The following is a 12,331-nucleotide window of genomic DNA, read 5'->3' on the forward strand; positions in this document are numbered from 1 at the left end:
TCAATTTAAAAAACAAAGAAAACTATTTATTATTTAAAGTTATAGCAAACATCACTATTTTGATTAATCGATGGTAGAATAGTGTGTTTCCAAATTCCAACTGTGCAAGTTTTGAAGTACGAGAACTCATGCTTCAAAATTATCTTCACTTTTCCAGCTTCGATGACTCCAAAACTTTTCTTCTTTTGCCTCTTGCAATCGACTTTCATGAGTCGACATTGTCTGATTTAGACGTGACAAACTTTTAAACTCATCGCAAAAGAATTTGTCTTTTGTCTTTGATTGGTTCTAACAGTCCTCCAAATACAAGATTTGTTAACTATTTATCATCTAGCCTCAAACTATAGCATCGACTGTGAATATTACAAAATCTTTGTATATATTTCATAGTTGATTCACCTTCCTATTGTTTAACCAGAATTAAGTTTGTAAGTTTCATCTCATCCATGCCAGCAAAGAAGTATCTGTGAAATTGTTTCTCTATTTCGGCTCAGCTTCTGATAGAATTTGGAGGTAATGATGAAAACTATGTGAACGTCGATCCAGAAAGTGACAGCAGGAATAACCTAACCTTTAGAGTATCATGAGCCGATGCCAAAATAGTGTTGACATCAAAAGTTGACCCGTTGACGTGTCACACACGAAGGCCTAGGAATCTTTCTTAGATCGCTCCAGTGTAAGACCTAAATTCTTAGAATGCACGGGCGTGCATGTCAGTTTGATCCTGTAACTAACAAGATGAAGAATAAAACCAGCTGATCGGCTATCGAGCCGATAGATAATAAAAAATCCAGCCGATCGGATGTTGACATGGTAATGTTTAGCCGATATGCTAATCGATCGGCTGTTGAAAACTTGAATCGGCTGGAGATCCGATACATATATACTTGAATAATTAAATGAACAGTGAATTATATGTTATGATCGGCCAACACCAACTAGTATGTAATTCTCATAAGCCGATGCAACATAAATAACTACCAATCTAAATAAACAAAGCCGATTGGTGTATAAGCAGTAAAGTAAAGATCATCGGCTATAAACGACTGACGATAAATCAAGATCTTTAACCCAAGATATGAGAGTAACCAAAGCTGAAACTGATATGATAACTAGCAATTGCGCAACCAAATCAGAAGATCAGACCGAACCGAGACAACTCTAATCTAGCTGATACGATTACCCTGGCGATCGTAACGTAGGACTTACCTGTTCGCTGAAGATCGAATCGATGCAGCCCCGCGTCGGGTGCCAAGTTCCGACGATGTTGAAACCTCGGGAAAGAGGGTAGCGATGTGCCAAAATTATATTGATCTGTGTGATATGTAGATGATTTACAATGACCCCGGGCATACATTTATACCCACGGGTGAGTACGAGTCCATGTCGACCACGGCACACGTTTTCTAATAGATAAAAGAAAATAATAAAAATCCTATTTGGACTTACCTCTAATCCTTATTGAATACGACACTGTTTCCTAATAGATAAAAATAAATAATAAGTCCCGATCGAACTCTAACCCTCTTAGAGACATTGAAAAAATCCTAAACTCACTCTAATTAAAATTATGCTGCCATGTCTTGGTCTTCACGATTCGCTATTGAATTCGAACACTTTTGGATAAAATTTTCATATGTGATTGCACCTTTCCTTATCCAAATCCAATAAGAAATTTTAGCAAATTTTGGTGTTAACAATGGAGAAGCTTAGATAATCTTGAAAATAGGGGAAAAACTGAAATATAGAGCTAGGCTGATCTGTCAACCTCTTCTTCCTTCTTCCCTTGTCTTTTCTTCTCCCCCTTTCTCTCTCTCCCCCTCTCTCTTATTCTTTTCTTCTCTCCTTCTTTCCTTTCTCATTCTACTTTATTTTTTCCTACTTTCTTTCTTAGGCTGATAGGAAAGGGCGGTGGCAAGGGGCCAACAATAGAGGTCACTGGGGGCTGCAGTAGCAGGTGAGTCAGGCGGCGGTGGATCACTAGGTTCGCCCGAATAGGGTGGAAGGGTAGGGGTGGTGCTTGGATGGGCAGGGTAGCTTGGGTCTAACAGTTGTCACGCCCAGAAATTCCTCACATAAATTTTTAAACTTTATTGTGTATTAAAATCCTCATTTAGGACCAGCTGGGATACACCAATAGACAAAGTTGATTACATCACCATCGTTCTTAAAACAACAAAAAATAACAAATCAAGTCTAGCAACACGCAGCGGAAAAATAAAATAAGGGCTTCTGGCTCCATCGCAGCTTGGCCCCAAACCACAGGCAGCACCTTGTCGATGGACAAGCATCAAACCTCAGAATCACCTCCATCTGAACAGTATTCTACCTCTGAAGGGGAAATACGCAAGGCTGAGTACAACCACATACTCAACAAGCATCACGGAAAGGGAGTAATAAATGAATGCAGGTAAACACAAGGATAGGCTAGGGTTAGATGCACAAAAGCCGCAGTTGAGTAGAACAGAGAGTTAAAGTAAAAGAATAAAGCATTTAAGTAAAGCATTTAAATAAACTTCTCTACACCGTTCAATGTTACACCATGTTGCAACAGGCACAACTCACTACTCAATGTTACACCATGTTGTAGTAGACCTAAGTGAAAGCCAGTTTACCTGGGTTATTAAAGGTTCATCTAATCACAGTAAATCTGGGAGTCCGCTCGTAACCGTGGGCACAACTATTTGAATAGATTTTACTCTGATTAGAGGTGTACTACTGTACCCACAAGACATGACTCCACTACACTAGAACATGCGTCGGCATGTCACCACGACACATCGGATAGGAGATTGTGATAGGACACGTTACATAACCCTCCCTATTTAATCGCACCGTACTTCAGGTTTCACCCCTCCTTTACACCAAGTCGAGCAGTCCCATCTTATGCCTTAATGAATTCGAAAGCAGCATAGGTCATCGTTACACCACGACTCTTATCCATACTCTATCACGCTCACCCTTGCCTTAGTACGTCAAATAGTTCAAAGCCATGTTTCAAATCCCACCTTACCCATTTCGGCATGTGGTTAGCACTGGATTACTTCTAGGGCATCCCCTAAACCGGTCCTTAATTGTCATGGGTGCGACTCAAAACTATGCACCCATGACCCACTATTATCAGTATTTTAGTTGGAATTAACACTGTCGGGTAATGAATCATTAACCTAGATCAGTCTACAAGTGATTATAATTTCCCATGTGCTACTTGTTCTAAGCAGGGCTAAGCACAACCTAGACATAAAACTACTTCAGTTACCCTAGGTACAACAAGAGTAATGAATGGATAAACAACGACATAGTACAATAGGTTGAACCTGGAAAAATAACATAAAGTAAAGCAGGGAAAATACTATAAGTAAATAATGCATGTTTGAATTAAATAAGCGGGAATTTTACAATAAATAGGATCAATATGATCAAACGGAGTGTCACTTGCCTTGCTCAGCTTTAGGAGGGATCTCCGCGATGATCTCGAAGTAAACCAGCGCTTCGGCGGGGTCCGAATCTAAGTGACAAAGCACAAAAATAAATAAATAGGCACAAACTCTACCGAAACAACAAAAGAAACTATTTTTAATGGATTCTTGGCATTTTTTGGATTTAATGAAATTGAGAAAATCTACCCCATACCATTGACTTTGTCGAGTTCTAAGATATACGCTCGGTTAGCAGTTTTCTCTACAATATATCCTTGAATCCTATGCATTTGTAATAAATGTCCAAAATGCCCTTTAGACATACAAGATTGACTATTAATTTATCATGTTAGAAGATCGAGAAAACTATGAAAATTTTTGTCTAGCATCCTAACAAATCATTATAGTTTGTGGGTGTGTTTTAAGATCAAGAAAATATTTTTCCAAAAAATAAAATATGAAAAATCCTAAATTGATTTATTGCACAATTAATGAGGCTTACGACATCAACCAGGAAGGAGGGGGTGGCACCCCACCTGTCGGTGAGGGGGAGACCGGGAGAGGCTGACGGGTGGGCCCCTTGGGAGAGAGAGGGAGGAGGGCATGGGTGGCTGGCTAGTGGGCCTAGCCGAGAGGGGGAAGGGGGGATGGCTGGCGGGTGGGTCCCGCCGGTCAGTCGGAGAGAACAGAGGAGAGGAAGGGATCGGAGGTGACCGGCGGCGGTGGCGGTCTCGGGATGGCTGACCGGCTGTGGTCCGGTGGTGGCGGCGACGGCGGCGGAGCGACGCGGGGAGGAGGAGGCGCAGGGCGCGGCCGAGGGGAGGAGGAGCGGCACGGCGACGGTGACGGCCGATGTGACGGGCGCGCTCAGGCGCAGCCGCCGGCGACTCGAGGATGACGTCGTGGAGGAGACGTCGACGACAGAGAGCAACGGCGATGGCGAGCATCTCACGCGGCTGACAACGGCGGGCGGCTCGACGACGGTCGGCCGGGGATGGAGAAAGAGAGGGGAGGAGAGTGGAGACGCTCACCGGCGGCGAGGAGGCATTAGCGACGGCGGCGACAGGGAGGCTGGGCAGACCTCGCGGCACAGGAGGGGCGAAATTGGGCCGTCAGCCCGGTGGAGGGGAGGCGCGCGCGGGAGGAGGGGGAGCATGCCAAGCGGCGGCTGGCCAGCTCGGGGGGAGGGGGGAAGGAAGGGGGGAAGGGAGGGGAGTGTTTGGGCTGTGGCCTGAACCAAGGAAAAAAAAAGGGGAGAACATGAAAAAGGAGAAAGGAGGAAAAAGCCTCACCTTGCCAAATTTTAATTTAACTTTTTAGAGCAAATTTTATACTTTGAATTTCAACTTTAAATACAGTTAATGATTTAGCGGACTTCAATTTATTTAAATTAATTCTTTAGAGGGGTATTTTCCTGAGCTTTAATTAGGCCAAATATTATTTAACAATTTCTTTATTGGTTTTGGCTTGGGATAGAAACTTGGGGTGTGACAACAGTGGGCTTGGCTCGGAGATGGAAGGGAAGAACGGTGATGGAGGTGACCGGGAGGAGGGAAATTAACTCAGTGTTGTTCCCATTTACAGTTGATGGTATGGGTAGCATGGCGGAAGCCATAGGGGAGGAAAGGAAGGGGGGGTGGGGGGGGGGGCGGTCATAGTATCCATTGGTAGGAGGAAAAGAGTGGAGTTGGGCATGTCGCAGGAGATTTTTTGGCACATACTAGTATGGTGGGGAGAGGGACAGTGGCAAAGTTAATGTTCGTAGCGGTAGCAAAGGGTGCGATCAGGGATGTGAGCCCCAGGAGCAGGAGGAGCATGCATCACGGTGGTAGATGTGGAGGCAGAGGGACTACTCATGGGAGGGCCGGAGGGGTCGCTTGGGTGATGGAAAAGGCGTGTCGCGAAAGGGCATTATTGCCCTGTCTGTGGTGGCATGGGGTGACGAGGCATCAAGGCCTGACACCAAAGCCAACAGATGTGGGCTTTGCGGTGGCTGAAGTTTGGACGGCTTGGTCAAGGCTCAGGCAACACCATGTGGCGTGGCAAGTACAGAGGAGCTCACCGTGGTCTAGCGGTGGAGTAGGGGCCGACATGCCGCATGCAAGGCGCGGTTGCTGCTGATTGGGTGTTGACGAAAGGAGGGAGATGGGCACACCATTTGGTTGGTGCAGGCATGCATGGTGTAGAGGGTAGATCTAACATGTAGGCCTAGAATGGTGGCTATGAACGAGAGAACTCTTGGGGAGCCAAGAGCAGTGACGGTCTGACGGATCTAGGGTTTAGAATATGGCTGGTCCGTTCTAAAAAATTGTTCTAAACATAGTAATTCTAACGATGCTAATATATATAATGTATATACAAATAATATAATAAACCAAAAGCATACCAAGATATATTCATAAAGCATTTTAAAACATATAAAAAAAACTTTCAGTTTCCGGTTCATTGATGTTTGGGTAAACAACCAAAAAATCATGTCCTTCTTGCAGGAGAAAAAAATTGCTAATGGCAAATTGTCAATGGGTTCCTTTTACTAGTAGATAGATACTACTGTTGCAATAGGCTACGGAGCCAACTAGCCAACGAGTGATACAAGAACTACTTAAGTATTGAATAGTCTGAACCGAACCTCTGATTCTCTGAACTCTGAAGCCTGAAGCCGTCCCTGGGCGCTGGCTCGCGCACTGGGCGGCCTAGCGGCAGTGTCAGCCATCAGTGACGCGGCACTCCTACTCATCGGCCCTTGCCTCCTTTCCTTTTAGTTTTCCAGTTTGGTGGTGTAGGGCGCACTGCGGCAGCCGACGGTTCATCGAAGTCGGACTCGCACGACGTGGCTATGTAGGCGTGGTGCAGCGATGTCGTGTCAGCCGCCGGCGTCCGGGCGGTCCGGCGGTGACTTGTTCCCTCTTTGCTAACTACTATTTCCAACTTAGCGGGCGAAGACTAAGGAGTGAACCGCCAAACTGAATAGGCGAAAACGAGGAGACGATGGACGAGTTGATGTTTCGTCGCGAGGAGGAGACGCGTGCGCGACCCTTCGGCTTCCATCCATGCGCGTGACTGACTGCCGATGCTGTGATTGTTTTTCCATCAACACTTTTTTGGGTGGTCCGGGGACCACTCGGACCACCCTATGGTTCTGCCGTTGGCCAAGAGCAAGGGAGCGAGGGGATCAAGGGTGGTGGCTAGTGTTATAGATATAGATACATAAGGATAGAGATAACAGAGTCCAATAAAAACTCTAGAGATAAAGATAAAATCCTAGAGAGATACGATAGAATATTTATCTTGTACTCTAAGTTTCTATCTCCTAGGTATTCTATAAATACACCCATGAGGGTTAGTGCAATATACAATAGATCATAATAGATCATATGATTTCTCTTCTATCCAATATTTTCCACATGGTATCAGAGTCTAGATCCTAATACAAGTCGTCGATTTTTATTTAACGCCGCCACGGCAGCTCGCCGTCGGTGAGCCCATCCAACGAGAAGCCAAGGAGGACGCCAGCCGGCCGGCGAGGACAACGCACAAGAGGACCGGCAACATTGGGCGACCATTCAACGACGAGACAGCAATGATGCCATCCGTCCATCACTGCAGATCGCACGTCACAATGCATCTTTTTGTTTTTTCTTTCAATAATTAGCTATGTAATCCCCATATATTATCCATAAATTAGATTATTTTTCTAATAATTAGTATTAGATCAATTTCTTTTTAGTCACCCATATCATCTATAGATTAGACTAGATTAGTCTCTTCTGGCTACAAAATCTCCAAAATTCTGACGGCAGAAGCAGAGGTGCGGCGACATCGATCAACCATAGGCAATCACTATATCAAGCGGTCAATATCTTCACTGAGTCTCCACGTCCGCCATCAACATGCATTGAAGTTACACCACCGATGGTCTACATCAACATGGAAACAACACGACACCGCTACGTCCACAGCGATGGGCATTCATCTCGCGTCCTCTGACAGGAATCTTTGCAAGACGCTTTATCGATGTCGGCATCAACCGTGTCATCTACGACGGACAAAGACTGCATCAACCTAGCATCAATACGGTGGTGACCTCCTACATGACGTACGGAGTACAACAAAAAATTGGTGATCCGACTTCAACAACGTTCTCTGACATCTGCAAGATGACCCAAGGGCATCCTCTGACATATGCAAAGATGTTTCCAATGGCATCCTCTGACATCTGTAAGGTGTCTCATCTATGATCACAACTCCGTCTCTATTTTTTTTTGCCTTTGGCTATATGCGGCTACATCAACTACCATTTCTACAACGACCACGGCTATTGCATGATCGACTACCTCGACGGAAATTACAACACATCATCCTCGACATCTCTAGTCAAAAGCGTCCGTGTCATCACTCTCATCCATGACACTCCCGCTATGACTGCGGGAGGGAATAGAGGAGAGAGACAAGGGATGACATAGAAGGGGACACAATCACCAATGTGGAGGACCGAGACGACACAGAATGGGACGCAGTCACTGAGATGGAGGATTATCCATCAGAGATGCAATTGATGATGGAGAAACAAAGAAGAAAAGATGGTGAAACATATAATTTCAAATCTAGTCGCAATCGTTCGTTGTGCTCCTGTTACGATTGAGGGGGAATGTTAGAGATATAGATACATAAGGATAAAGATAACAGAGTCCAATAGAAACTCTAGAGATAAAGATAAAATCCTAGAGAGATACGATAGAATTATCTTGTACTCTAAATTTCTATCTCCTATGTACCCTATAAATACATCCACAAGGGTCGGTGTATCATATGATTTCTCTCTCATTCAATATTTTCCATAGCTAGGCCATGGACCAGTGTTTCAACCTTAGCCTGGGAGGACATAGAGGTGCGGTGTGGGGAGCTGGGCTGATGGCTATGGTCTGGGAGGCTTGCTCGGTAGGTAGGCCAATCAAGAAGGAGGATGGGAGGGAGCAGTGCGGGCTAGGTGGGCTGGCTAGGAGGGGAAAGTGGATGGAATGTTGGGCTTGGAGATGCCAACAAGGAATTCACCATCGTGGGTCACCACTACATCCCTGTTCCCATGGTGATAAAATTTTTCCGTCTCCGTCACCGCAAACCATGATGTGGCTATGTTTAACCTATACCCGATCATCGCATGATGAATTTTCCCGTGGTTTCCCCATCGGCGGAGCTTCAACGAGCTAGACACGTAACCACGGACGAAGTCGTAGACAACTAGAGTGCCGCACTATAGCTGAGGCGATGGGTGGGCGATCGGTTGACGGGTGCAGGGCCATCCACGATGAGGATGAGTTTTGGACCATTTTATTACCCACAGATGGTAGATAACAACCATTTTCATCCCTTAATGGGTGAATTCACCGCGAAGGATTGTAGATAACAACCATTCTCATCTCTTAATGGGTGACCGCAAAGAATTGGTGATCGGGTTTCCCTTGCCATCTCTAGTTGTGCTAGGCCAGTTTAGGAACGAGTGGAGGAGTGAAAGGAAAAGAGAGGGAGTTGGGCATAGCCTAGGGAAAGTTAGGGAGGAACGTGGATATTGAATTTCAAAGATACTAAGAGGGTTTCGATGGGAATTGGTTCCAAACGGATCGATGGGCAACGGCCAGACGACCTTAGGATTTTCGGACAGACGATCATGCATTACATGTGACTACCATCTGCAATCACCGGGAGAAATCTTTCATTTTCATACATACTTCCTCATCAACATGCATCACCATAAATTTATCGAAAAACAACATAGTTAGCACCCTAGACCTATGGGACTAGAGATTTGTTCCGATCTAACAAAAAGTATCTCGAGATACCAAATCTTTTCCCACCATTAGATCTATCTAAGTAGGATGTGTACTGTTAGATCCAACGATCAGAAATAATTTGGTATCACGAGGTAGCGTTATCTCGAGATACTTTTTGTTAGACTGAAGCAAATCTCATGAGACTAAAAGGTGTTACATAAACAGTTTTCCTCTACCGCGCCGTAACCAGAGGAAAACGACTAGCTTCCTATAGGTAGCATGCTCTCTGAATATGGAAGTACACATTGGCTCCACCCGGGGCAACTAAACTGGTAGTAGTACGGACAGCCCTGAGCCCCGGCTAAAACGTACTTCATCTCCTCGCGCATGTCCACCACTTTCTCCAGAACTTGGCGCCCGAGATCGAACCTGCAAATCACGGCGAAGTCCACGTTGATGAAGATGCCTCCCCCGTAGGCAGCGAAAGGGAGGATCTCCCAACAGGGCCGCCATGGCTTGATGGTGCAAAGCAGCGACCACGGCGCCGGCTTGGCGGCGGCGGCGACGCCATGGCCATCCTCGGCCGTCCACAGCTGGACGCCGTCCCCGAGGGAGTGGGTGTAGCACAGCTTGCCGCCCAGCTCCGTCAGGTAGCCGCAGGGGCCGCCGACCTCCATGCACGGAGGGGGTGGGAAGTCGGTGAACTCCTCGTCGTGCAGGTCGAAGCGCGCCATGCGCTGGGTGGTGGGGGGGATGGAGGCGCTCCAGTAGATGGCGCCCGGGAGGCAGAGCGGAAGCATGGCGTTGATGGCGTACGGCGGGTCAGGGGCCGGCCGCCACGCCGGCGAGCCGAGGGTGAACACCTCGCAGCCGAAGCTGTGGGGCGCGGGCGGCTCGTCGCCGCCGCCGTGGCGCACGAAGCACCGCACCACCTTGTGCTCGCCGGTCAGAGGGTCGACGCCGAAGCCGACCTTCTGGAAGTCGTCCCAGAGGTCCGGCGAGCCGGGCGGCAGCCTGACGAGCTCCCTGGTCGCCGGGTTGCACACGAGTACCGTCTCCCCGGACGAGCGGCCCGGCGCGACCACCAGGCCGTCGCAGTGCCATGGGCGCATCCATGTGGCGAAGCCGCCGGAGGAGGGGGAGAACCCCTCGTGCATGAGCCGCGCGACGTCGCCGTGCCCCGGGTAGCGGATGAACATGATGCTCGCCAGCCGCTCGTGCGGGTACGCCCAGTGGAGAGGCACGATGAGCATGGACGGCGGGCGGCTCTTGGACAGCTGCAGCTGGAGGCGCGCGAAGCGTGGCTCGTCGATGGTGGCGCGCCACGACCGGCACACGGATCGGAACCGCAGGATGGATTTCACCGGGAGCCGGAGGAGGACCTGCTCCGAGACGCCGTCCGGGATGTGCATCGCGGCGGCGGCGGCGGGTTTGCAACGCCGCTTGGCTGGAGGTGGTAGCGTCATCGGATCGACACGCTGGTCAAGTATACCGATCTCTGCTTAATCTAACGATTTAATTAAATTAGCGATGGAATAACGTAACTGGTACTTAGGTTAGTCGGTTTATATATATACCGCGTACCTTAGTTCGATTCAGACACGCACTGCATGCGGAAACCGTTACGGCCGCACCAGCGTTATTAAAACAGAGTTAATAAAAATGATTTACATCAAAATCTTATTTAAAAAATGTCATTAGCAAGTTATTAAAGTAGAGAGAGTTGATGGTGAAGTATGTGACAGAGTCACCACCACTCACTACCATCCACTCATTTTTATAGTAGTATATATATATAGATATAAAAAACAAACTGTATTTTGTGGTTAGTGAAATCTATCCCTTCTGTGTTCCAAAGTTGTATGTTAATTTGAGTAAGGATTCATATGCACCTACTACCTCCGTTTCATATTACAAGACTTTCTAGCATTGTCTAAATTTATCAATTGATAAATGTATATTATATATATATATATAGATTCATTAACATCTAGAATATGAATCTAGGCAATATTACAATATTAATAAGTCTTACATTGTGAAAGACAGTAAGTATTTATATTGCCACGAATTATTTTTTCTTCTAATAAATTGGTGGTGATAGCTCAATTATGTTGTAGTGACTTTTAATTCAGGTTTTACTTATTCATATTAATGCATATCAACCCGACCATGCAATGCATTTAAGATCCACTAGTACTAACGCAACATGGATATATATACACACTTACGTGCCGCAAGCTCTCATTTTGGTCGGACGCCTCAAAAGCGTTTGCGTCGTCTGGTTAGGCCCGGGTGTTCACTCGGTGGAATTAGTTCCATATGAAAAGTTTAGATATGTTTGAATTGTTTTATATACATAGTTTAAGTACCTCCAGGTTAATCTTTTTATAGAGGGAGAATGGAAGTGTAGGTAGGGTATCATGTGAACATGGATCCACTCACGTATAGATGGGCTATAAAAATTTAGGGGCTAGGGTGTTACATAGAAGTTGTAACTGCAGAATAACGTAGGACGTTAGATCAAATACAAATAATCTGGACTGCTCAATGATGAATGACACGTAAAAGAACGAGTAAAACTAACTGGTGCATTGTATGGTAAAAAAAACACGCCTAACACAAGGCAATGAACAAACAACTAATTTTTATTATATGGTTTCTTTAGGTTAGACTCTTAACAATTTTTTTTCGCTGACTTGAAAGTTAACTCTATGTCATTTAGCTAAATCAGTTTAATGAAGTTCTCCAAATAAAAAAACATGATCCTACTCCTAAATCCCCCAAGCGAATTTGTATGTTACACATTTAAATATGGAAGAAGTACGAGCTAATGTCCCTTCGTGGTGGTAAGAAAGATTAGTATTATAAGAAAGGGCATCAATTTAAAAAAACAAAGCCAACTCTTTACTATTTAAAGTTATAGCAAAAATCACTATATTGATTAATCGATGGTAGAATAGTGTGTTTCCAGGGAATTTTAACTTGTTGCCACTCTTTATGGGAAGAGTTTAATCCATCTCGCAAGACTTGTGAAACGGGAGTGGCAAATTTGTTGCCACCGGTAAGAGTGGGAAAAAGTTAAATTTCCCTGTGTTTCCAATGGGACATCTCATATTTACAAAATTGCCATGGTGAAAAGTA

At 45.8% G+C, this 12,331-nt stretch overlaps 1 protein-coding gene across 1 annotated transcript; it reads right to left on the reverse strand.

Annotated features, from left to right (window-relative positions):
* Window positions 1-9,447: 9,447 nt before the first annotated feature.
* Window positions 9,448-10,653, reverse strand: LOC102700560 (F-box/LRR-repeat protein At2g43260-like). The gene has a single exon (XM_006662255.2). The coding sequence runs from the start codon at window positions 10,651-10,653 to the stop codon at window positions 9,448-9,450; it is 1,206 nt and encodes a 401-aa protein (XP_006662318.2).
* Window positions 10,654-12,331: the final 1,678 nt, after the last annotated feature.

Source organism: Oryza brachyantha, chromosome 10 (assembly GCF_000231095.2).
Source record: "Oryza brachyantha chromosome 10, ObraRS2, whole genome shotgun sequence".
NCBI lineage: Eukaryota > Viridiplantae > Streptophyta > Magnoliopsida > Poales > Poaceae > Oryza > Oryza brachyantha.